The sequence below is a fragment of the Pezoporus flaviventris genome, unplaced genomic scaffold (genome assembly GCF_033815535.1).
Source record: "Pezoporus flaviventris isolate CSIRO_AGI_PZ_B2104156 unplaced genomic scaffold, CSIRO_AGI_Pfla_v1 ptg000147l, whole genome shotgun sequence".
In the NCBI taxonomy this organism is placed as follows: domain Eukaryota; kingdom Metazoa; phylum Chordata; class Aves; order Psittaciformes; family Psittacidae; genus Pezoporus; species Pezoporus flaviventris.
In genome coordinates this window covers 280,138-303,231 of record NW_026892695.1, presented here as the reverse complement: position 1 = coordinate 303,231, position 23,094 = coordinate 280,138, and the positions used below count along the sequence as shown (strand labels likewise).

Sequence of the window (23,094 nt, the reverse complement as noted above, 5' to 3'; positions counted from 1 at the left end):
AAGAACTCGAGAAGGGTTGAGTCCTTTCGAAATTCTGTATGGAAGACCATATGGGGTCCAACAGGGAACGTCTCTCCAAGTGGGAGAAGAGACTATGAATAATTATATAATAGAGTTAGGAAAACAGTTCAAGAAAATTGAAAAATATGTGGCTGGAACTTGAAACAGAGGTCTGGACAGTCCAGTACATAATATACAACCTGGAGATTATGTGTATATAAAATCTTTCAGACCCACAGGGGAAGAAGATCTTGAACCAAGGTGGAAAGGGCCGTTCCAAGTACTACTCACAACTTTCACAGCTATCAAAATTAGAGAACAAAACGTCTGGATTCATCATACTCGAGTCAAGAAGGCTCCAAAGGCACCCTGGACAATCACATCAAGCAGTACTAACAGACTGAAATTAAAACTAACTCGCGAAAGATAGAGTGATCCATGGGTGTCAATACGATATTGCAATTGTAATCAGAATATAAATCCGGGCAACACTTACTACCTATAAGGGTAGTGTAGTGCAAGTGCTGCACATATTGCATGAAGCTTGGCCCAATTATAATAGACATATATACTTAAGTAGAATAATTAAAATGAAGCGATTATTGATATTAATCCTCTATATCTGTACCATGGTCCAAGCCATAGAAAAAGAAACTTCAATACTGGGCTCAAATACAAATGTCTGGCTCACATGGGCAAACAAGACTGGGATTACTGATTTTTGTCTGACCTTGGCACAGGTGGGAAATCCCTTTCAAACGTGCCTAATTGGTATACCATACTTGAACCCCTTTGATTTTCAGGGATGGGTAAGGAATGACTCGATTCTAAATCTTACCACAGTGATCAAAATGGTCAAAAGAGCTCATGGGACCAATTGGATAGTTGCATCAGCCCAAATGGGTGTAATAATAAAAAACTTAAATTATTCTACTATCCCAATGCAAGAACTCCAACTCCTGGGATCTGACAAAACTAATCAGAGCTGTATAACTTTTAATACATGGTCAAGCAAAGTCCCTGAGACCAAGGTAACTAGCGGGAAGACATGGTATCATAATATAACCGCTTACTGCTCAGGATCATCTCCAATGTTACGATACAATGATGAAATACCTAAAGCTCTACCCCCAGGATATTTCTTGATATGTGGAGACCATGCATGGCCAGGAATTCCTTCCAAACCCTTTGGAGGACCATGTTATCTAGGTAAATTGTCCCTGTTTGCAGCCTCCAAAAGGCATTTAGTCCAGGACATGAAAAACAGCCTCCGCAGAAGCAAACGATCCATTAGGCAATTAGGCCCGAATTGAGATTCCACTTTAAGAATCTGGAATCACACAACAAGATTTTTGGCGGCATTATGTGTACCAAGTATAGCTGCGGGGAAAGCATTGGCAGATATACATTATTTAGCATGTTGGGCGGCTAAGCAATTAAATATAACTTCAGATGTGATATCCTCGCTAGCCACAGACACAGATAGTGTAAGACATGCATCTTTACAAAATCGAACAGCAATTGACTTTTTATTATTGGCCCATGGACATGGTTGTGAGGATTTCGAAGGTATGTGCTGCATAAACTTATCTGATCATTCTGAATCAATTCATGCTAAGCTGCGAAAACTGCAGGAAAATATGCAAGAGCTTAGAATTGTTGGAGGCAGATTGGATGAATGGTTAAATAACCTAGGAGTTACTTGATGGTTCAGGGAAATACTTAAGGCCTTTTAATGTTAGCTATAGGACTACTTATTTTAATGACTGTACCTTGCATAATACAATGTATATCGAAATCACTTAATAAATCAATAGAAGGAACATGGGTAGCTCTGTCATAAATAATATAGAAAAAGAATTTACTAACTTTATAGAAAAAGGGGGGATTGATGCAGAGGGTTGACCAATGTACAGGGGGGTTGTACGGGGGGGGTGTACAAGGGGGTTAGAAGAATTCACTTGCTTAAACAAAAGTATTGTCTGTTGTAAATACCTACTAAGCAGAAGAAAGACACCTGGTTCTATTGATAAGGAAAAGCAGACACCTGGTTCTTTTAATAAGGAAAAGCAGACACTTGGTAGTATTGATAAGCAGCTATTGAAAAGGAAAAGCAGATGCCTGAATCTACTGATAAGGGGGAGAGGCAGATGGTTTATGGCTGGGACACAGACCAAAGCCTAAGGCCATACATGAAGACTAAAAGGTGAAAAGTTCAAGAAAAGGAAGACTCATTTACTTCATCTTGAAGACCCCTACCCACAGGAGGAAGACTCATTTACTTCATCTTGAGACCCCTGCCCATGACCAGAGAGGGCACTGCCTAGGCGCAAAGGACCTTCTAGCACAATATAATACGAAGCGGGGATAGGGCATGAATATGTATAGGCGTGTTGTGCAACATTATGAATATATATAACTTTAGAGAATAAACGTAAAGGGAAACAACACTGAGGCACGCATGACTTTGAGGAATTATCCCTGTGCGTGTCAGCACTGAATAAAAAGCATACCTACTTTAAAACTATTAACGAGTTGTGCAGACTATCCGCGCATCAATTCCTTTGTCTCCTCATCCCTTGGCAACGTGCTGGGGCTTGGCCTATGCTTACAGGGAGATATTCCATAACACAGCACGTCATGGCCGGGGTGGGGGGTGACTGGGAGTTACCCGGAAGGACACGGGCTTCCGGGTGGAACTCGTTTTCTTGGCCGGTGGTATCGTAGTCTCTTCCCTTGTTATTTTCCCTTATCATTGTTGTAGTTGATAGTAGCAGTGGTGATTTGTGTACATTGGTTGCTGGACTGTTCTTGTCTCAACCCGTGGGAGTTGCACTTTTTCTATCCTCCTCCCCGTTCCTCCGGGAGTGGGGAAGGGGAGAACCCCGGTGGGGGGGGGGGGGCACGGACCTCGATTGTTGTCAGCTCGGCACCACTCACTGGGAGTGAGTGAACAAGTTACCTGACTGGGTTTAAACCACGACACAGGGTGAAGTGTCTCCATGGGGTACACGTGTAAACAGCAGAGACACAGCCATGGCGACGAGCTGCGTTCCGCCGGGCAGGTACGGGTCAGACCCCGGCCCCGCTGGGAGAGCGTCCTTTCCTGTGGGGCTGTGGCACCGCCCTGGTGTTGCCACCCGATAATTGTTGTCAGATGTGGCTCCTGGTTGCTCCTGCTTTTCCATGCTCCTTGTATCCAGGTGCACAGCACAAGCTTCCACAGTTTCTCATGCCAGTGTACCTGTGCCGTGAAAGCTGTACCAGGTACAATCTTATATTTTCTCTTTCGTGCTGATCACTAAGCAAGTTCCAGAGATGACTCTGAGTTAGTTTGCTGCTGAGCTGATGAATGAAAGCAGCTTATAAAGAGGCCTGATAAGCCATGGCAGCAGCACAAGTTAAACAGCAAGAGGATACGGCTGGGAAGAGGTGCTGATACAGAGGTTTAGCTAATGTACAGGGGGGTTAAAAGAATTCCGTTTGCTTAACAAAAGTACTGCTTTCTTATACTCATTCAACAAATACCCGTCATGCTTACCATGCAGTACCAGAACATAAGCTACTGATAAGGGGAAGAAACAGTTACCCAGTTACAGTTAAAACCAGCTTTGCGGATTGGACAGTGACCAGACCCCTAGAGAGCATGCGTGATGGCAAGAGGTGAAAAGTTTAAACTGAGAAAGACTCGTTTACTTCATCTTGAGACCCTCGCCCAACAACCACCAGGAGGCACTGCACACGCGCAAAGGGCCTTTTAGCTCATTATAATAGGAAGCGAGGATAGGTCATGAATACGCATAGGCATGTTGAGCAACCCAATGCATATGTATAACTTTCGAAGAGAAAAGTAGAGGGAAACGACACTGAGGTGTGCATGCTTTGGAGGAGCAATCCCCATGCGCCCCGGCGCTGAATAAAAGCATACCTACTTTACAACTTCAACGAGTTGTGGAGTTTATCCGTGTATCAGTGCTCTGGCTTTTCAAGAGCACTGAGCTGATAGATCAGCTCGCAGTGTCTCAGGGAATCTCACCCAAAGGTGGGGCTCCTTGGGCAACCTGACCCAATGCTTGGGGTTTCTGCCTCTGTCCTCACTGCCAGCTGCAGAATCACTCCCCCTGAGGGGGAAACTTGTGTGTTAAGTGTTTAGGCAGCCTAAACTAGGGACCTGTAGGTCTTCCTTTGCATTAGCAAACTAAAATAGCTCAGAGAATTGTCAAGCATACAGTATAGTTAACAGTACACCTAGGCACCAGGAGTGAAACAGGACCTCTCCACCCAGCAGTGCTCTGCTGTTACTGCATTTCAGAGAGCTGTAGCTTGAGGCTTACATTTTGTACACTAGGGTGGGAGATCCAACAGCCCACCAGATGGAATCTCCCAGCCCAGTGCTGTGCTGGCCATTGGTGGGCTGTTGGAAGTGAGGGCAGTTTGCCCTGTGCCCACCTCCCTGGAAAGTGGGTGGTTAGAGGGTGAGAGCTGCTAAAGGTACAACAGCTGCCTCCACCTGAGGGTGAAGCCAGGCTGGCAGGTGAAGCCAGTGCTCAGAGATCAAGCCGAGTCTACGGTCATCTCGTGCAGTACAGGACCTGCAAATTCACTGGGACCTCAGGGCTGCTTTTCCATATCATGGCCACACTCATTTTCCCTACAATGCACATGCAAGTGTATGTTTACTTCTCAAAGTCTTTCACCTATACATGCTACTTACTAGTCTAGGAAAGAGAGTTCCTGGTTATATTTGTCCTGTAATTTGCTGGTTCCTACTGCCTGTCAGGCCATCAGTGCCATGGCATGACTGCCACCCCAGGGCACCGGCTTTGCAGGCGCTTTTGGGACCCTGGTTCTTTGACCCATGGGTGACAGGTTCTCTACCGCTGTTTTGAATCTCTTTTCTTCAGAAGACCAATAGAATCATCGAATAGTTAGGGTCAGAAAGGACCTTAAGATCATCAAGTTCCAACCCCCCCACCATGGGCAGGGACACCTCACACTAAACCATATCACCAAAGGCTTCGTCCAACCTGGTCTTGAACACTGCCAGGGATGGAGCATTCACAACCTCCCTGGGCAACCCATTCCAGTGCCTCACCACCCTAACAGGAAAGAATTTCCTCCTTAGATCCAGTCTAAACTTCCCCTGTTTAAGTCCAGCTGGCTGAGATCAGTGCAGTGTGCTGATCTGTGAGCTCTCTGACATCTTTGGGTGGCAAACCACTGTCCCCCAGTTAAAGCCGGTGACTGGTGCTGGCTGTTGGAGGAAGGTTGCTCTGGCAGGCTGGCTGAGCTGCTCTGACAAGCAAAGGCATTGCCCATCTTTAGCAGACGTAGGGAAGGGTAAAACTGGTCCATTTGTAAGATCTGAGCTGTCTCAAACACCAGAATAACCACTGGCTCCGAGCTGCCCCCCTGACAAGGGCTGCATCAGGCAGCGGTCCCTGGGGAAGGTGCAGAGGTTACTTAGTTCTCACAAGATCCAGCCCTGCTTTGTCATAGCAGCGAAGGCTGGCGCTTCAAAGACTTGGGAAAAGCTTAGTGCTTGGTTTCCAGGTGTTTGGGTTGGAGGGAAGTGGTTCATCTGAGCTTGCAATGACAGAATAAGTTCTTTACTGTAAGGGTTGCGAGGCACTGGAATGGGTTGCCCAGGGAAGTTGTGAATGCTCCATCCCTGGTGGTGTTCAAGTCCAGGTTGGACAGAGCCTTGGGTGACATGGTTTAATGTGAGGTGTCCCTGCCCATGGCAGGCGGGTTGGAACTGGATGATCTTAAGGTCCTTTCCAACCCTAACTATTCTATGGTTATATGAATTCATTTGGGTTCAGCCTGGTTGTTCTCATTGGGACAGTGAGGACAGTACCAAATGGTATGCCGGTCACCAAATGGCAAAACCCGGAGTTCAGCTGCACCACAGATCTTTCCAGCAGTCCCTCCCAGTACATTATGCTGTTGGATATCTTCATCTGTCAGGAGCTTCATAATTGGCTACTTACCTTAGGTACATGTGAGCCAGGAGCTCAATCTCCACTGTATATTTAGTTAATCCTTTATATTGTGAAATGTTTCTTTCTTGCAGGACTTTTTTCACATATTCTTTCTATTGAAAAGTTTCTTTCACAGGACTATTCCTGAAACTTCCTCAGAGACTCCAGATTGCCAGGCATGCACCAGTAGTCTGAAATACATCTTGTCCAAGGAACAGAAGAACCTGGTGAGTTAAAGAAATACAGTGAAACATCCAAACTTTAGCTAACCTGGGCACCTTTAAATCTTGCTGAAAGCTCAGGAGCCATCCCAAACTATTAGAAAGTTGAGCAGGTTCTAATCACTTAAATCTGTCTTAAATAGCCTTATATGGCTATTTGCCTAGTACCCAAGTTTCACAACATCCTGTAACAGGGTGTATCTCTTGGTTACCTAACCCCTTAAAGGCATTCAAGCAGTTAAACAAAGCTCTCTTTGAGCAGTAAAGCGGTTGAGTAAGAGGGATTATTCCTTTGTCTCCTCTTCCCTTTCGTCATTGTATTGACAGGAACATCTATCATAATAATGATCATTCCTATATTCTCCACACATGGTACAATGGTCACAAGGGGTTCCAATTCCACACAAAGCGCAATGGCTACAAGGATTTCTAAGCTGCTGACGCGAATCATCCCTGTACACTCCACAGCCCCACCGCTCCAGTGGCGGCAGCTCCGGCGCTGCCCAGCTCCGCCCCACCCCGGCAGGAAACGGGCTCTGCGGAGAGACCAGCCCCGGGACGAAGCCACTGGCACGGCACTGCCCTGCCAACTCTGCTGACGGGGCTATCGGTCCCGACGCTTGCGCGCAGGCGGTGGGAAAACAGCAACAAGTACGACGCAGCCCCTCAGCGCCGCGCTGCCAGAAAACACGCCGGGAGCAAGAACCTCGCACCCAACGGCGCTCCTCAAGCCATTCCCCAGCATACAGCGCGCCGAAAGGAGCGATGAGGTTCCGCGCGCTGAGCCTTTCGGGAACTGCAATCCTGATGAGAGCGAGGCGAGCGTAGGGGTGGATGGGATGCGGGCTGGATTGTTTCTTGTCAGGTAGTGCTCGCAGCTCATTGGCCAGCGGTCGGAACTGGCCTTCGCTCCCCACCCGGTGGCACGAAGTAAATCTAAGATGGCGGAGGCGTGCGTGGGTGGTTTGCAAGGGGGGGCTACGGTGCTGTCGTGTCTACCCGTGGAGCAGGAGTTGAGCTGGCGCCTTCGTCGGCTTTACCCTGTTGTTAATCAGGAGGAGACGCCGTTGCCGCGGTCCTGGAGCCTCAAGGATAAGTGCAATTACATCGGTCTTTCGCAGGACAATCTGCGCGTCCACTACAAAGGTGCCGGTCTGGGGTGGTGGTTGCCGGGTTCGGCTTCGGCCTGGGCCTAGAGCGGAGCGGCCTCGGCGCGGCTCTTGCCCGGCCGGTATCGGGTTCTCCGCTGGGGTGACAGTGTGTCTGATAGTCCTGGGGAAAGGGGTGCTTCGGCTGGGCGGCGGTCGCGGGGCGGGCTGCTGGCCCTGGGTGCCGTGGGTTTCCCTGGGCTCGGGCAGTGGAGGTAGTTGGGAGCCGAGGGCTTTTTCTTTGGTGGAGTGTGCTGCTTTGTAGAACGCTTCGCAGTGTCGCCACTCCGGGCCCGAGCTCCTCAGTGTAGCTAGGTCGTCTGTTTACTCTGTCGTTCTGCCTAAAGCTTGGCCAAGGGGTCGGATGGCATTGATGTGTAGCGGAGCTGGGGCTTTGTCTCCGTGAGCGTCGTGGTTTAAACCCAGTCAGGCAACTCGTTTACTCAGTCCCCCCCTTCTTTTCCTTCCCCTTACTCCCGGAGGGACGGAGAAGAGAATCGAAAAGAATGCAACTCCCACGGGTTGAGATAAGAACGCTTTAGTAACTAAGGTATAACACAAGCCACTACTGCTACCACCAGTAATAATAGTGATAAAGGAAATAACAAGGGAAGAGAATACATCACCTCACCACCAGGCAACCGAAAACTCGCCCCTGCCCCACCAAGCACCGACCAATACCTCCTCCAACCCTGCAGTCCCAGCCCTTTTGGGTAACTCCCAGTTACATCCTGGGCATGATGTGCTGTGGTATGGAATACCTCTTTGGTCAGTTTGGGTCAGGTGTCCCGTCTCTGCTTCCTCCTGGCTTCCCCTCCTCCCTGGCAGAGCATGAGGCTCACAAAGTCCTTGGCCAGACCAAAACATCAGGCCAAAAGTCAAAACACAGCACTGCACCAGCTGCCAAGAAGGAGAAAAATGACTGCTACTGCTGAACCCAGGACAGTGAGTTAACACGAAAGGGATGTTTGTGGGTTTGTAGGACTGGGGGAATCACATTGGTGTTTTCCTTGTTTGTCAGTGGAGTCTGTTCTTCCTACCTACCCAGCAGAGAACTGATTATTCTTTTTCTTGCCTGATTAGTAAACACTGATGTAAATCCCCCTTTGCGTAGTTATGTTTGTCTTCTGTCGGTGTACATTGGTCTTCAAATTTTGTACGTGGGGAGGGAGAGAGGTACTACTGTCAGTCTCAGTAACTTCACAGTGTAAACAAAGGAAAAACTACAGTACTCCTACTGAAGGGATGGTTCACAGTGGCAGCGCAGGGCTGTATATTCCAGCCCTCTGAAAAGAGGGCTTTATATTATTGGATGTATGTAGAAACAGTTCCCTGCTGTGTTAGGGCAGTAGTGTTTCAGACCAAAATGTGGCAGAGTTCGGCTCCTATCAGGACTTACATTTCTGTTCTTTCCTAGGTCACGGTAAGAATCACAAAGATGCTGCGTCGGTCAGGGCTACGCACCCTATACCTACAGCCTGTGGCATTTATTACTTTGAAGTGAAAATCGTCAGTAAAGGTAGAGATGGGTAAGTGCCTTGTTCCAGTTCAGTGGCTGGTGATGTGGATTTAAAAGTTCTGCTGTACTCTGACCTCCTTTCTGGAAGGACTGGAGGTCCTGTGGCTGCAGGGTGGAACAGGCAGGTACATCACAAGGAGGTTGGATTCTCTTGGTTAATAGATGTAAAGGTGATAGAATGTGCTGGAGGTAGAGGCACTTACATAGCTGTTTTCTGTGCTGTTTGATATGGGCAGTTTTAAAAATTTCAGAAACTTTGGGTCTGGTGCAGATTGAATTAAAACTGGTTTTCCTCTTGCTAGCTAGATCTGGTCACTTAGATTTCTGGAATTATGATGGCTCAGAAGTGGAGTGAAATAGGGAGGAATCTTGACCTTAATTATGGACTGTTAGAGAGATGTTGGTGTGGTAAAGAGTACTCATAGAAGTACTTGAGCTGTGGAAGGAGAACTTCTGAGGCTGTTTTTTATAAACCCTATATGCATGATCAAGGAAAACATGCTCAAAGAGGGGGAAGTGGGGTGATTGCAAATATAATTTTGAATCTGCTGATTCTGTCATCTCTGGTCTAGGACCTGAATTTGGCCTCGAGTCTACCTGTCCAGCCTCTGGGAAAATCTCTTTGTCCTCCTACATCGTCGTTTGACCCCAGACAAGACCCAAACCTGAATCTGCTTAACTCTTGAAATCAGTAGTGGGCAAAACACACTCTGTATGCGTGTTAGCATGGTGATTCCCATCACCATCAGCAAACAAGTCTCAAGAGCATTAAAAGGCCATTTAAAAAATTCGAAACTCTCAAATGTAAATGGTCTGGGGGGAGGACTGGGAGGGTAAAAGGATGTCTCCTTCACAGGTTGAGCACCTGAGAAGGAGAAAAAAGATGTGTAATTGCTAAGCACCTCCATCATATACCTCCCAAAGTATAAAGGTGGTGACCACACTGGGAACATAAGCCAGATCAGTTTCATGATCAATGATTCTATTGTATTACAAGTCATTACCATAAAGTACAATGGGATAAAAACCTTAGCCCAAGCCCCACACTTGAAAAACACTAATACAGCCAATACCGGATGGACGTAAGATATGGTATACTGAAACTGTGAGATCAAGAGGAAAAACCTTGAGAGCCAATAAATCAGCATTGTGACGAGTGACTATCAATCCAGTCAGATCTGTTCTTATCTCAACCCCTCGTGCCCCACGTTGGGCGCCAAAAAGAACTGTCGTGGTTTAAACCCAGTCAGGTAACTTGTTCACTCACTCCCAGTGAGTGGTGCCAAGCTGACAACAATCGAGGTCCGTGTTCGTCTCCCCCCCCCCCTGCACCGGGGCTCTCCCCTTCCCCGCTCCCGGAGGAACGGGGAGGAGGATCGAGAGAGTGCAACTCCTACGGGTTGAGACAAGAACAGTCCAGCAACAAATCACCACCGCTACTATCAGCTAAAACAATGATAAGGGAAAATAACAAGGGAAGAGAATACGATACCACTGGCCAAGAAAACGAGTTCCACCCGGAAGCTCCTGTCCTTCCGGGTAACTCCCAGTTACCCCCCACCCCGGGCATGACGTGCTGTGGTATGGAATACCTCCCCGGCTAGCCCGGGTCAGGCGCCCCGTCTCTGCTTCCTCACAGCTTCCCCTCCTCCCTGGCAGAGCATGAGCCTCACAGAGTCCTTGGTCAGGGTAAACATCACTTAGCAACAACCGAAAACATCGGCTTCACCAACGCTGTTCTCAAAACTAGAAGTCAAAACACAGCACTGCACCAGCTAACACAAAGGAAAAAACATGACTGCTACTGCTGAACCCAGGACAGGGCCTTAGCTCAGGATAGATTGCACCACAGAGCAGCATGACAACTGGAAGCTTGGGGGAGTGTGCTGGAACCAGGATACTAAATCTGAGGAAGTTTTTCCTGCACCAATCCTACTTTTTGTGGTACTATTTAGTATTGCAGGCTGTTGTTGAGACTGTGTTTGCCCTGTCAGTCTCTACTACTTAACCAGGAGCAAGTGGAAGAACGGCCACAGCAACAGATCCTCTAGGTACCATTAGAAGCAACCATCCCCTGTGAGTTGTCACCTTGGGGAGCTGAGCTGGCAGTGGGGTTTGGATCCCATCCAGTCTTGTGTTCACTCTGGCAGTATTTTGATCCAAGATGTAACTGAATGAGGATGTATATGGAGTTCCTTTAAAGCAATATTCAAGATGTTGGAAAAGCAATAAAGGGACATTTCTGACAAGGCCTGGGTTTCTACAGCTACTGCAGATTGAATTTTTAATCATTATAAAGGTATCAGCCTGCTGTGTGTGTTTGGTGTTTTTCATTGCTAAAGGATGAACATCATGGGCCTAACTATCCAGAAGGGAAAGCCCCACAGCAGAGTTATCAAGTGCAATTAATTAATCCTGTCCTTCAAGAATAACATTTGAACTCTGGCTGGTGAGCAATTGTATTCTCTCCCTTCATTATTTCCATTATCATCATTATTATTATTGGTGGTAGCAGTAGTAGTTTTGCATTATACTTAGTTACTGGACTGTTCTCAGTGTGGCTGCATGGTTTTGAGTTGCTGGCTGTGCTTAAACCACGACAGCAGGCAGCCAAGAAGGCCAGCGGCATCCTGGCCTGTATCAGCAATAGTGTGGCCAGCAGGGCCAGGGCAGGGGTTGTCCCCCTGTACTGGGAGCTGGTGAAGGTGCACCTTGAATCCTGTGTTCAGTTCTGGGCCCCTCACTACAAGAGAGACATTGAGGTGCTGGAGCAGGGCCAGAGAAGGGCAACAGAGCTGGTGCAGGGCCTGGAGCATGAGTGTAATGAGGAGCAGCTGAGGGACCTGGGGGGATTAGTCTGGAGAAGAGATAGGCCCAGGAGAGACCTTAATGCTCTCTACAACTGCCTGACAGGAGGATAGAGCCAGGAGAGGGCTGGTCTTTAGGATAAAAGGAAATGGCCTCAAGGTGTGCCAGGGGAGGTTTAGACTGGATATTGGGAACATTTTCTTCCCCCAGAAGGTGTCTGTTATAGTGGACTGAAATGCAGGATTAGTCTTCAGTGTGAAACTTGCAGTCTTTATATGACTTGCCCTCATTTGGATGCCTTTCTGTTAGATATGTGTAGTGCCTCTACTGTCTCTCTTGACTGTTTTCTAGGCTTCATTCATGCCAGGAAATATGACCTGTTGCTTAGACTGGCAGTCAAATAATCTTATGTCCATTCAATCATAGGAAGCTGTTCAACTTCCCTAATATATTGGATAAAAAAAATTTGGCAATTCTGAACTCGGTTTCCAGCAGCTCATTTGGAAGTGAGGTTTGTTAATCACCAGGTCAGACCGAACAGAACTTCTGCATATTCTTTTGGGTGTCACCAGAATAAATAATCAAAGTATTCATTTCAGTAATGCTTTATGCTGTCCCAAGGCTGAATGCACCATTTTCCACTGACAATTTATGTGACCTTTGTTGAATACCAGGTGACTTAGAGAACAAAGTCAGCTGTCAAGAGTGGAAAAAAAAAAAATGAAGTTGAAAAACCAAATTGGTGCAACACCTCAGTTTCAGGTACAGTTGGTTTCAACCATGGTATTTTGTAGGGTTTGGGGTCATGTTGGATGTGATAGTGCTTGGGGTGACAGATGGAGAAGTTGGTTATTCTTCTAGATCCCAGCGGTAATTTTAGCTTGGTGAGGTTTGTATTATGCCTTTTCTCTCTTAAATGGTGCTCAAGTCAAGTCTTCATCTCTGATCTGTATTTTCTGTCTTTCAGTGTTCCTACATATATTGCTAACCTACATCATCAGTGTTTTCCCTTCCTGAAGGTAACTCGGAAAAGGGAAAGATTTGACACTTCCTACAGCAGACAGATACCAGTTGAACATGATCCTGAAAGTGGAAGGGAGCTGGGAATCTGTCCTGGGTTCAGTAGTAGTAGTAATTTTTCTCCTTAGTAGCTGGTGCAGTGCTACGGGAGGAACAAGATGGGGGAGTGAGCAAGCAGCTGTGTGGTTCTGAGTTACAGACTGTGCTTAAACCACAACAGTTCTTTGTGGCGTCCAATGTGGGGCTCGAAGGGTTGAGATAATGACAGATCTGACTAGAGTGTCTAATCGTATTTGTGATAAGCATTGATTGTTTCAGATTAATAGTCTTCTGTCACAATGCGGATTTATTGGCTCTCAAAGTTGTTGCTCTTGATCTCAGAGTTTTAGCATGTTGTACCTACCTTACAGCTGGTATTTGCTGTTTTAGTGTTTGTTGGCTGGGGGCCTTGGGCTAAGGTTCTTGTTTCACTGTACTTTATGGTAATGAATTGTAATACAATAGACTCATTGATGATGAAATTGATCTGGCTTGCGTTCCCAGTGTGGTCACCACCTCTATGCTTTGGGAGGTGTATAATATAAGTGTTTAGCAATTACACAACTTTTTTTTCCCTCCTCGGGTGGTTAGCCTATGAAGGAGACATACCCTTACCTTCCCAGCCCCCCCCTTTAAATCAAATGATTGTCAACCTGCTGTAAATTAGAATTTCACTGTTTCTCCAGTGTGATCTTCCTTCTTCTTGCACTGTGTCCTGGGTTCAGCAGTAGCAGTCATTTTCCTCCTTCTTAGTAGCTGGTGCAGTCCTGTGTTTTTGACTTTTGGCCTGGGAACAGCGTTGATAACACCGGTGTTTTTAGTTGGTGCTCAGTAATGTTTACTCTGACCGAAGACTTTCTGAGTCTCATGCTCTGCCAGTGAGGAGGGGAAGCCGTGAGGAAGCAGAGGCAGGACACCTGACCCAAACTGGCCAAAGAGGTATTCCATACCACAGCACGTCATGCCCAGGAATAGAACTGGGGGCAGTTACCCAGAAGTGGTAGCTCACTGCTCGGTCGGGCTGGGTATCGGTTGGCGGGTGGCGAGTGGTTGTATTCTTTCCCCTTGTTATTTCCCTTATCATTATTATTATTGGTGGTAGCAGTAGTGGTTTTGTGTTATACCTTAGTTACTGGACTGTTCTTATCTGAACCCGTGGGAGCTACATTCTTTCGATTCTCCTCCCCATCCCTCTGGAAGGGCAGGGAGTGAGCGAGTGGCTACGTGGTTCTGTGTTGCTGTCTGGGCTTAAACCACGACAGTTCTTTGTGGTGCCCAACATGGGGCTCGTAGGGTTGAGATAACGGCAGATCTGACCGGAGTGTGTCTAATCATTCATTTCTTTGTATTAATAGTCACTTGTCACAACGCTGATTAATTGGCTCTCCAAGTTGTTGCTCTTGATCTCGGAGTTTCAGAATGTTGTGCCTTACTTACAGCTGGTATTTGCTGTTTTAGTGTTTATCGGCTGGGGGGCTTGGGCTAAGGTTCTTGTTTCACTGTACTTTATGGTAATGACTTGTATTACAACAGACTCATTGATGATGAAACTGATCTGGCTTGCGTTCCCAGCGTGGTCACCACCTCTATACTTTGGGAGGTATATAATAGAAGTGTTTAGCAATTACACATCTTTTTTTCCCTCCTCGGGTGGTCAGCCTATGCAGGAGATATTCCCTTACCTTCCCAGCCCCCCACCAGACAATTTACAGCATCATTTGAGAGTTCTGAAGGCTTTGAATGGCCCTTGGATACCCTTGAGACCTGCCTGCTGATTGGGATCACCATGTTGTCACCCACACAGAGTGTATTTTACCCATGACCATTTTGTCTGATCTTGAAAGTTAAGCAGACTTGGGTTTGAGCCTAGCCTAGGGTTAGACGACGATATAGGAGGACCAAGAGATTTTCCCCAAGGCTGGGAAGTCATGAGTGGCAGGGTGTGGGGGGATAGTATGGGCAAGTATCTAGGCCAGTGGGCCCCTCCAGTGCTTTGGAGCTTTACCACTGAACAAGTGCAAAATCCAGAAAAATTAGTAAAACCTTTAAATGAGGTGTGTTGTCATTCTGGTCATACCAGAGAGGGACAAATCATGGCAACGTGTTGTGGCTTGGCCTATGCTTACAGAGCCCTGTTCAACACTGTCCAGCACCTTCAAAGGGAAGAAAATGTCTCTGGATCTGTTGGCAAAGCAACCGACAATGCAACTACTCTAACTCCAAATACGGCAGCTACAACAACCCCAGTGACAAGTACAGCAGCTACTCAAACTTTGACTAAAGTAGACAACTCGGCTACTCCAACTCCAAGTACAGCAGCTACACCAGCCCAAGCAACAAGTACAGCAGCTACTCAAACTCCGACCGCCACAGACAGTGCAGCTACTCCAGCTCCAAGCACAGCAGCTGCACCAACCCCAGCGACGAATAGAGCAGCTACTCAAACTTCGACCGTAACAGACAGCGCAGCTCCTCCATCTCCAAGCACAGCAGCTGCACCAGCTCCAGTGACAAGTACAGCAGCTACCCAAACCCCGACATCAGATACTGTAGCCACTCTGACCTCAGTGATAATCACTGCAGCTAAACCAGAGGACCAGTTTGTGCCAGTATCGGTTGCCCCTGTACGCAAGGGGAAAAGCAAAAAAGAGGCAAGAAAGATGAAGCAAGATGAAGAAACAATGTACTCATCACCCGGGACAGCATTTGACCAGGAGTTATTAGTACGTGAATCAGAGGAAGAAGAGGTGACTTCTTGACCCAGGACCTTAACCAAGCTATGGAATATGCAAAAAGTTTTTACCTGTCAACCAGGGGAGCACATCATCACCTGGTTGCTCCGATGCTGGGACAATGGGGCCGACGGTCACGAGCTAGAAGGTAGAGAAGCCAAGCAGCTGGGATCACTTGCTAGGGAAGGGGGAATTGACAAAGCATTTGCAAAAGAGAAACAGTCCCTCAGCCTTTGGAGGCGTCTCTTGGCAGCTGTGAAAGAAAGGTTTCCATACATGTTATGAGTCGTTCGGCCAAGGAATCAGCCATTGTAGAGATGATCTGTCGCAAGCAGGATGCCGGGAAAAGACACGTAGATCCAGATGAAGTCGAATGTGTACGACCCATATGGTGGAAATTTACACGGAATGCGCCATCATCATATGCCCACTCATTGGCAGTAATAACCTGGAATGATATAGCACCACCAACAGTGGATGAAATGATTTGTCAACTCTGAGAGTTCGAAGACAGTCTTACCCCTTCCATCATTTCAACTGTGGAAAAACTGTCTCACGAGTTCAAACAATTGAGAGACGATCTATCCGATCTCTCCAGCTCCCCACGGGTACCAACCCATGTCTCGGCTATTAAAAAAAGGCGTAATACTGCTTGAGAGAGAAAATATAGGAGGTATATGCCACGGGCCACCCTATGGTTTTACCTGCGTGATGAGACAAGGGGGGCACAAAATTACAAAATTGAATATATAAACCTCTAGAATCAGTTTTAAGTAATGTTAAGTTTGATTGCTTTGTAACGGTAGCAATGGAAAATTACTGAGGTGCATGATACACAGAAAAATAATAGAGTACAGCTAGAGAACATACTGAGAATTCTTGTACAAGATAAATCGTTACAGTTGACATAGTTTTAAGAAAAACAGTCTAGAAGAACAGGATGCAAGGATAAGGAGTTTCTGGGAATGGCAGGTGTCCAGGATGGGCTACAGTTAAACTAACTGATAAGTAGGAGGACAGGAGGATTATTATGTCTCTGGTGCTAACGAACCAATTAAACTGGTATGAGCATCTACTGTGTGTGCTTCAAAGGCTGCCAGAAGTGATGAAGGTTGTTGGAAGAAGTAAACGACCCTCATAGACCACCACCACAATTTTGTACACATGTGGGGAACTTTCTGGAAAATAATGTAACCCATACCTAATCTCAGGAATATGTATGTATGCCCAGGGACTATATAAGGACGTCTTGTGTAGCAGTATGGGGGCACATGGTAGGAGGAGATATCTCCCGTGTCTCCCGGCGCCACAATAAAGATCACCTGCTTGTCAACTTGAAAACTTATTTGGCGAGCCTGTTCCTGGAGTTTTCTCCGTATCAATTTGGCACCCCAGATGGGACCCTCTCTGCTCAGCTGCAGGACCCGCTGAGGACAGGACTCCCAAGGGCCCTCGGGAGTTTTTCCCAGAGGGACCCCTTGGCTCATTTGGACCGCTGCGGGAGCAGACAAGGGCCATCTTCATAAAAGGTATTATTTTCTTTTGTATAGTCTTGTCGTGGTTTAAACCCAGTCAGGTAACTCGTTCGCTCACTTCCAGTGAGTGGTGCCGAGCTGACAACAATCGAGGTCCGTGTCTGTCTCCCCCCCCCCCCGCACCGGGGCTCTCCCCTTCCCCGCTCCCGGAGGAACGGGGAGGAGGATCGTGAGAGTGCAACTCCTATGGGTTGAGACAAGAACAGTCCAGCAACAAATCACCACCGCTACTATCAGCTAAAACAATGATAAGGGAAAATAACAAGGGAAGAGAATACGATACCACCGGCCAAGAAAGCGAGTTCCACCCGGAAGCCCCTGTCCTTCCGGGTAACTCCCAGTTACCCCCCACCCCGGGCATGACGTGCTGTGGTATGGAATACCTCCCCGGCTAGCCCGGGTCAGGCGCCCCGTCTCTGCTTCCTCACAGCTTCCCCTCCTCCCTGGCAGAGCATGAGCCTCACAGAGTCCTTGGTCAGGGTAAACATCACTTAGCAACAACCGAAAACATCGGCTTCACCAACACTGTTCTCAAACTAGAAGTCAAAACACAGCACTGCACCAGTTAACACAAAGGAAAAAAAACATGACTGCTACTGCTGAACCCAGGGCAAGTCTGTAAGGTGCAGGGGGCATCCTTACATAAAGACTAAATTGGTTTGGTTTGGTAAGCGTACGCAAGGTTTGGCAGCCTTCCATAAATCGAGATAGGAAATCTCGTAGGTAAAGGCGTATACCCGGCTGCTAGCGTCCGTTTGCTATACATCCACAAGAAGCAGGGGGCATCTTGTGGTTTGGGTCCTACAAGATGCAGGGGATGTCTTGTGGAAATGGTTTTGGATCTTGTTGGTATTTGATTTATTTTGTGGTTTGTTACATTAAGGATTTTGGTCTTGTGATTTTTGGTATCGGTGACAGGATGTTATAACTGTGTTATTAATTGTGGTTTGTTTGATAGAATTTTAGTCTCTGTCTGTTTTTCAAGTGTTGTAACTGTGTGGAGTGTGTCTGTGGCATCCCTAGTGTGTGTGAGTGAGAGATTGATAATGTAAAATCAGCAGAGTGAAGACATCATGAAGAAGAGTCCTTTAGGGCACGTTTTGGCACACTGGAAAGAACCGGGAGAGTCTCCCGGGGGCTCGGTAAATAAGAAAACATTGGTAAAATATTGTAACCGATGGTGGCCTTTGTATACTTTGGAAGATCAGGAAAAATGGCCTAAAAATGGAACTCTGAACTATAATACATTGTTACAATTAATGTTGTTTTGAGGGGGTAAGGAAAATGGGATGAAGTAATGTGTGCAGGTATGTTTTTCACTTTAAGAAACCACATGGAGTGACAGACTGAATGCAAACTTAATATAGCTCTGCCAGATTCCTTAATTTTGGCTTTGGAAAAGGACAGGGAAAAACTGGAAGTTAAGATGGAGAAATGTTGTTCAGCCTGTGATATTGGGGAAAGATGTTTAAAGTTAAAAAACAGTGATCAGGAAGATAGGTCGGAAAATTATGTATCGCCGGTACCTCTGAGAGGAGCACCGTCTGCATCTGTCCTATCTGATATTGATAAGGAGGAAGAGATTGCTGTCACTGGCAACAAGCAGCACATTCACATTCGGAGTTAAGAAAGGGTTAAACCAGTAGTGCTGTTGCAGAGGCAGGCATCTGCAGCCGCTGCAGAGTAGGGTGAGCAACTGGGGGGGGGGAGGGAAAACCAAGGGGGAAAGGAGGGGAGCTCGAGCAGCTCCTGTGTTTGAAGGTGGGAAGAGGGATGTCGCGCAGAGGTGGGGGAGTGGGCTCTTCTTCTGTGGAAGCGGATGGGTGTGCGTGCTATGGGGAGTTTGGACGCTGGAAGTGGGACTGCCCTGGGCAGGGAGTGCCGTGGGGTGGCTCCTGTGGCTGAATTGGGACTAGACTGACGGGGACCTGGAGAATCTACCCTAGCAGATCCACTGGTTAAATCAAAACTAGGGACTAGAGGAAATAAAGTGGAATTTTAGTGGATACAGGAGGACCTCCCTGAAATAAAAGAAAACCTTAATCAGGTATATCTGTGAGTATGGGCATCTTAAGTTCCTGGTAAAGTGAAAAAATGCTTTGCCTGTTAAAACTGAAATAAAAGGGGGGATGGGGGGGGGGCTGCCCAATTAGATTAAAACAATATCCCTTAAAATTAGAAGATCAAAGGGAATAAAAAAAATCATTGATAAATTTTAAAGTATAGATTATTAATTTAATGTGAATAGGAATATAATACTCCTGTCTTGCCAGTAAAGAAATGTGATGAAAAAGTTGCAGATTGGCTCAAGATCTCGGAGCAATCAACAGAATTGCAGAGGATAGTATCTAATTCATATGACTTATTGACTAAATTGAACAATAATCAGAAATGTGTTTCTGTCCTGGATTTAAAGGACGCTTTCTTTTGCTTACTATTAGCCAAAGAAAGCGTCCTTTAGGCTGAGAAAGTTGGGGCTGTTCAGCCTGGAGAAGAGAAGGCTGAGTGGAGACCTCATAGCAGCCTTCCAGTATCTGAAGGGGGGCTATAGGGATGCTGGGGAGGGACTCTTCATTAGGGAGCGTAGTGCCAGGACAAGGGGTAACGGGTTCAAACTTAAACGGGGGAAGTTTAGATTAGATATAAGGAAGAAATTCTTTCCTGTTAGGGTGGTGAGGCACTGGAAGGGGTTGCCCAGGGAGGTTGTGAGTGCTCCATCCCTGGAAGCGTTCAAGGCCAGGTTGGAAGAAGCCTTGGGTGAGATGGTTTAGTGTGAGGTGCCCCTGCCCATGGCAGGGGGGTTGGAACTAGATGATCTTAAGGTCCTTTCCCTAACTATTCTATGATTCTAAGAAAGCCAAAATTATTTGCTTCCGAATGGGAAAATCCTGACACAGGAAGGGAAACTCAGTTAACTTGGATGGTATTACCTAAAGGGTTTAAAAACAGTCCAGCAGTTTTTGGAAATCAGCACTGGAACTAGAGTCATGGAAGCCATCTGCTCAGACGGGGACTCTGTTACAATATGTGGATGACTTATTAATTGCTACAGAAATGAAGGAAGAATGTATCCAGTGGATGGTGGAATTATTAAAATTTCCTAGGACTGAATGGTTATCGGGTGTCCAAACAAAAGGCCCAACTAACCCAAACCCGAGTTTCCTACCTAGGGGTATGAAATAACAGGAGGACAGAGAGAACTTGGAGCTGCTAGAAAAGAAGCCATTTGTCAGGCTCCACGACCGTTGACCGTCAAGGAGCTCCAGACATTCCTGGGAATGACTGGATGGTGCAGACTTTGGATCCATAATTATGGTGTTCTGGTAAGACCACTATATGAACTGTTGAAGGGAAACCCTCCCTCTTTAGAATGGACTGATACAGCAGAGGGGGCTTTTAGAAATTTAAAAACAGAGCTAATGAGAACTGCAGCTCTGCGACTTCTGATTGTGACTAAATCCGTTTGGCTATATTCCCATGAAGAACAGGGAATAGCTTTGGGGGTCCTTGCTCAGAAACTAGGACCCTATAGAAGGGCAGTGGCATAGTTTTCAAAACAGCTGGATAAAGCGAGCAAAGGATGGCCCGGATGCGCAAGAGCTGTGGCGGCAGTTGTCAAATTGTGGTCACTAATGTTGTGAATCCAGCATCCTTTTTGCGGGAGCAATCAACGGAACCACTAACACATGCCTGGTTGGCCCCTATAGAGATTGTATATTCGAGCCGATCAGACTTGAAAGAGAAACCTCTGGAAGATGCTGATTCTTGGTTTACTGATGGTAGTAGCTTCATGAATAATGGTGAACGAAAGGCAGGATATGCCATTACCACCATTTCACAGGTAATAGAAGCTAAACCTTTACCGGAGAACACCTCTGCCCAGAAGGCAGAAATAATGGCATTAACAAGAGCCCTGGAATTGGCTACCGATAAAAGGATAAATATTTGGACTGATTCTAAATACGCATTTGGTGTGGTATACGCACATGGTGCTATCTGGAAAGAACGAGGACTTTTGAGCACACAAGGGAAACAGATTAAACATGCTACAGAAATGCTACGACTACTGGAAGCTGTTCAGCTACCTGAAGAAGTAGCTATTATGTACTGTAAAGGACATCAACAAGGTGACTCCGATCAGGAAATTGGAAATAATTTGGCCGATTTTGAAGTCAAACTGGCATCTGAGCAATCTCAAATCATGTCCTTAATCCCTGACAGCAAACTAACAATTGAGAAATCTAAACCTAGGTATTCAGAAGAGGATAGAAAATTAATTGAAGATCTAAAAGGACAGGAAAACAAAGAGGGTGGGGTTCAGATATCTGATGGGCGAATTGTAATCCCCTATAACCAACTCTGGAAGTTAGTTCAGGAGGAGCATAATAAAACTCATTGGGGTAGTAACTCTTTGTATATATACTTAAATAAACAAATTGTAAGAAGAAATCTATAGACTATAGTTCAATTAGTGACAAAACAATGTCAGCTATGTCTTAAGAATAATCCTAAAACTGAAAATAGAAAACTTCTGCTCCCAGTTGTCCCAATTTGATATCTGGGACAGCAGTGGCAAATAGATTTTTCTGAATTACCGAGAAAAAGAGGTTATCGGTATTTGTTGGTGTTAATGGGTACTTTTTCAGGCTGGCCAGAAGCATTCTGTTGTAGGATAAATAATGCAGAACAAGTGATTAAAACATTATTTAACGAGATAATACCTCGATTTGGAGTGCCAGCGGCTATTTCTTCTGACTGAGGTTCACACTTTAGTGCAAAATTGTCACAAGAAATTAGCAGAAGATTAGAAATTGATTGGCAACTACATGTTCCATACAGGCCTCAGGCCAGTGGGCAAGTAGAAAAAATGAACCATCTGATTAAACAACAGATTAGTAAAATATGTCGGGAAACAAATTTATATTGGTACCAAGGTTTACCACTGGCTCTATTAAGAATTCGAACTAAACCTTGGTCAAAAGAAGAGGTTAGCCCGTTAGAATGTCAAACAGACCACCGCCTTGTGCGTTGCAAACTGAATTTCCACTTCAAGCCCAAACCTAAGAGGGGCGGCATTCCGAGGAGGAGGCTCAATGTTAATAATCTCCAAATAGCTGCAGTGAGGGACAGCTTTCAGGCTAACCTTCAAACTAGGCTTGAAGACCAGCTTATAGATGCTTCTCCTGAAGCGCTTTGGCAACATATTAAAAATAGCATCCTGCAGTCCTCTGTAGAATCCATTGGGTTCTCCTTAAAGAAAAACAAAGACTGGTTTGACGATAGCAAGCAGGAGGTCCAGGAATTGCTGACAAAGAAGAGATATGCTCATCAAGCACACCTTGCTCAGCCACTTTGCCATGTAAGAAAAGCAGCCTTTTGTCTTGCATGTAGCAATCTCCAACAGAAACTTTGAGACATCCAGAACAAGTGGTGGCTCAACCTAGCAGAAAAGACTCAATTATGTGCAGATCTGGGTGACCACAGAGGATTCTATGAGGCTCTGAAGGCAGTGTATGGACCCACATTTCAGGTTCAAAGCCCCTTACTTATTGCAGATGGCCAAACGCTTCTTGCAGATAAAATCTCCATCCTGAATCGTTGGTCTGAACATTTTCAAACACTCTTTAGTGCTAACCGTGTAGTCCAAGGCGAAGGAATCCAGCACATTCTACAACATGCAGTGAAAAATGAATTGGATTTAGCCCCTACCATGGAAGAGACTCTTAAGGCTATAAAGCAGCTGAAAACTGGCAAGGCAGCTGGGGTTGACGGAGTCCCACCTGAAATCTGGAAGCATGGAGGCCAAGCACTTCATGCTAAATTTCATGAGCTAGTTGTGTGCTGTTGGAAACAAGGTAAATTACCATCAGATTTTTGTGATGCAATCATCATCACTCTGTATAAGAAAAAAGGTGTAAAGTCAGACTGCTCAAGCTACCGAGGTATAACTCTGCTCTCCATTGCTGGAAAAATTCTTGCAAGAATACTATTGAACAGATTAGTACCCGCTATCGCAGAAGAACTTCTACCTGAAAGTCAGTGTGGTTTCAGAGCTAATAGAAGTACCACAGACATGGTATTTGTTCTC

General features: G+C 46.2%; 1 protein-coding gene across 1 annotated transcript in view; it reads left to right on the top strand.

The window, feature by feature from the left end:
* The first annotated feature begins 8,810 nt into the window (after nt 1-8,810).
* The window catches only part of LOC133282942 (ran-binding protein 10-like), a 70,214-nt gene continuing 55,930 nt past the window's right edge, over nt 8,811-23,094 (top strand). Inside the window, exon 1 of the mRNA XM_061479314.1 lies at nt 8,811-8,882. Within this exon, the coding sequence (XP_061335298.1) occupies nt 8,879-8,882 (4 nt within the window). The 5' untranslated portion in view covers nt 8,811-8,878. The remainder of the gene's footprint in view (nt 8,883-23,094) is intronic.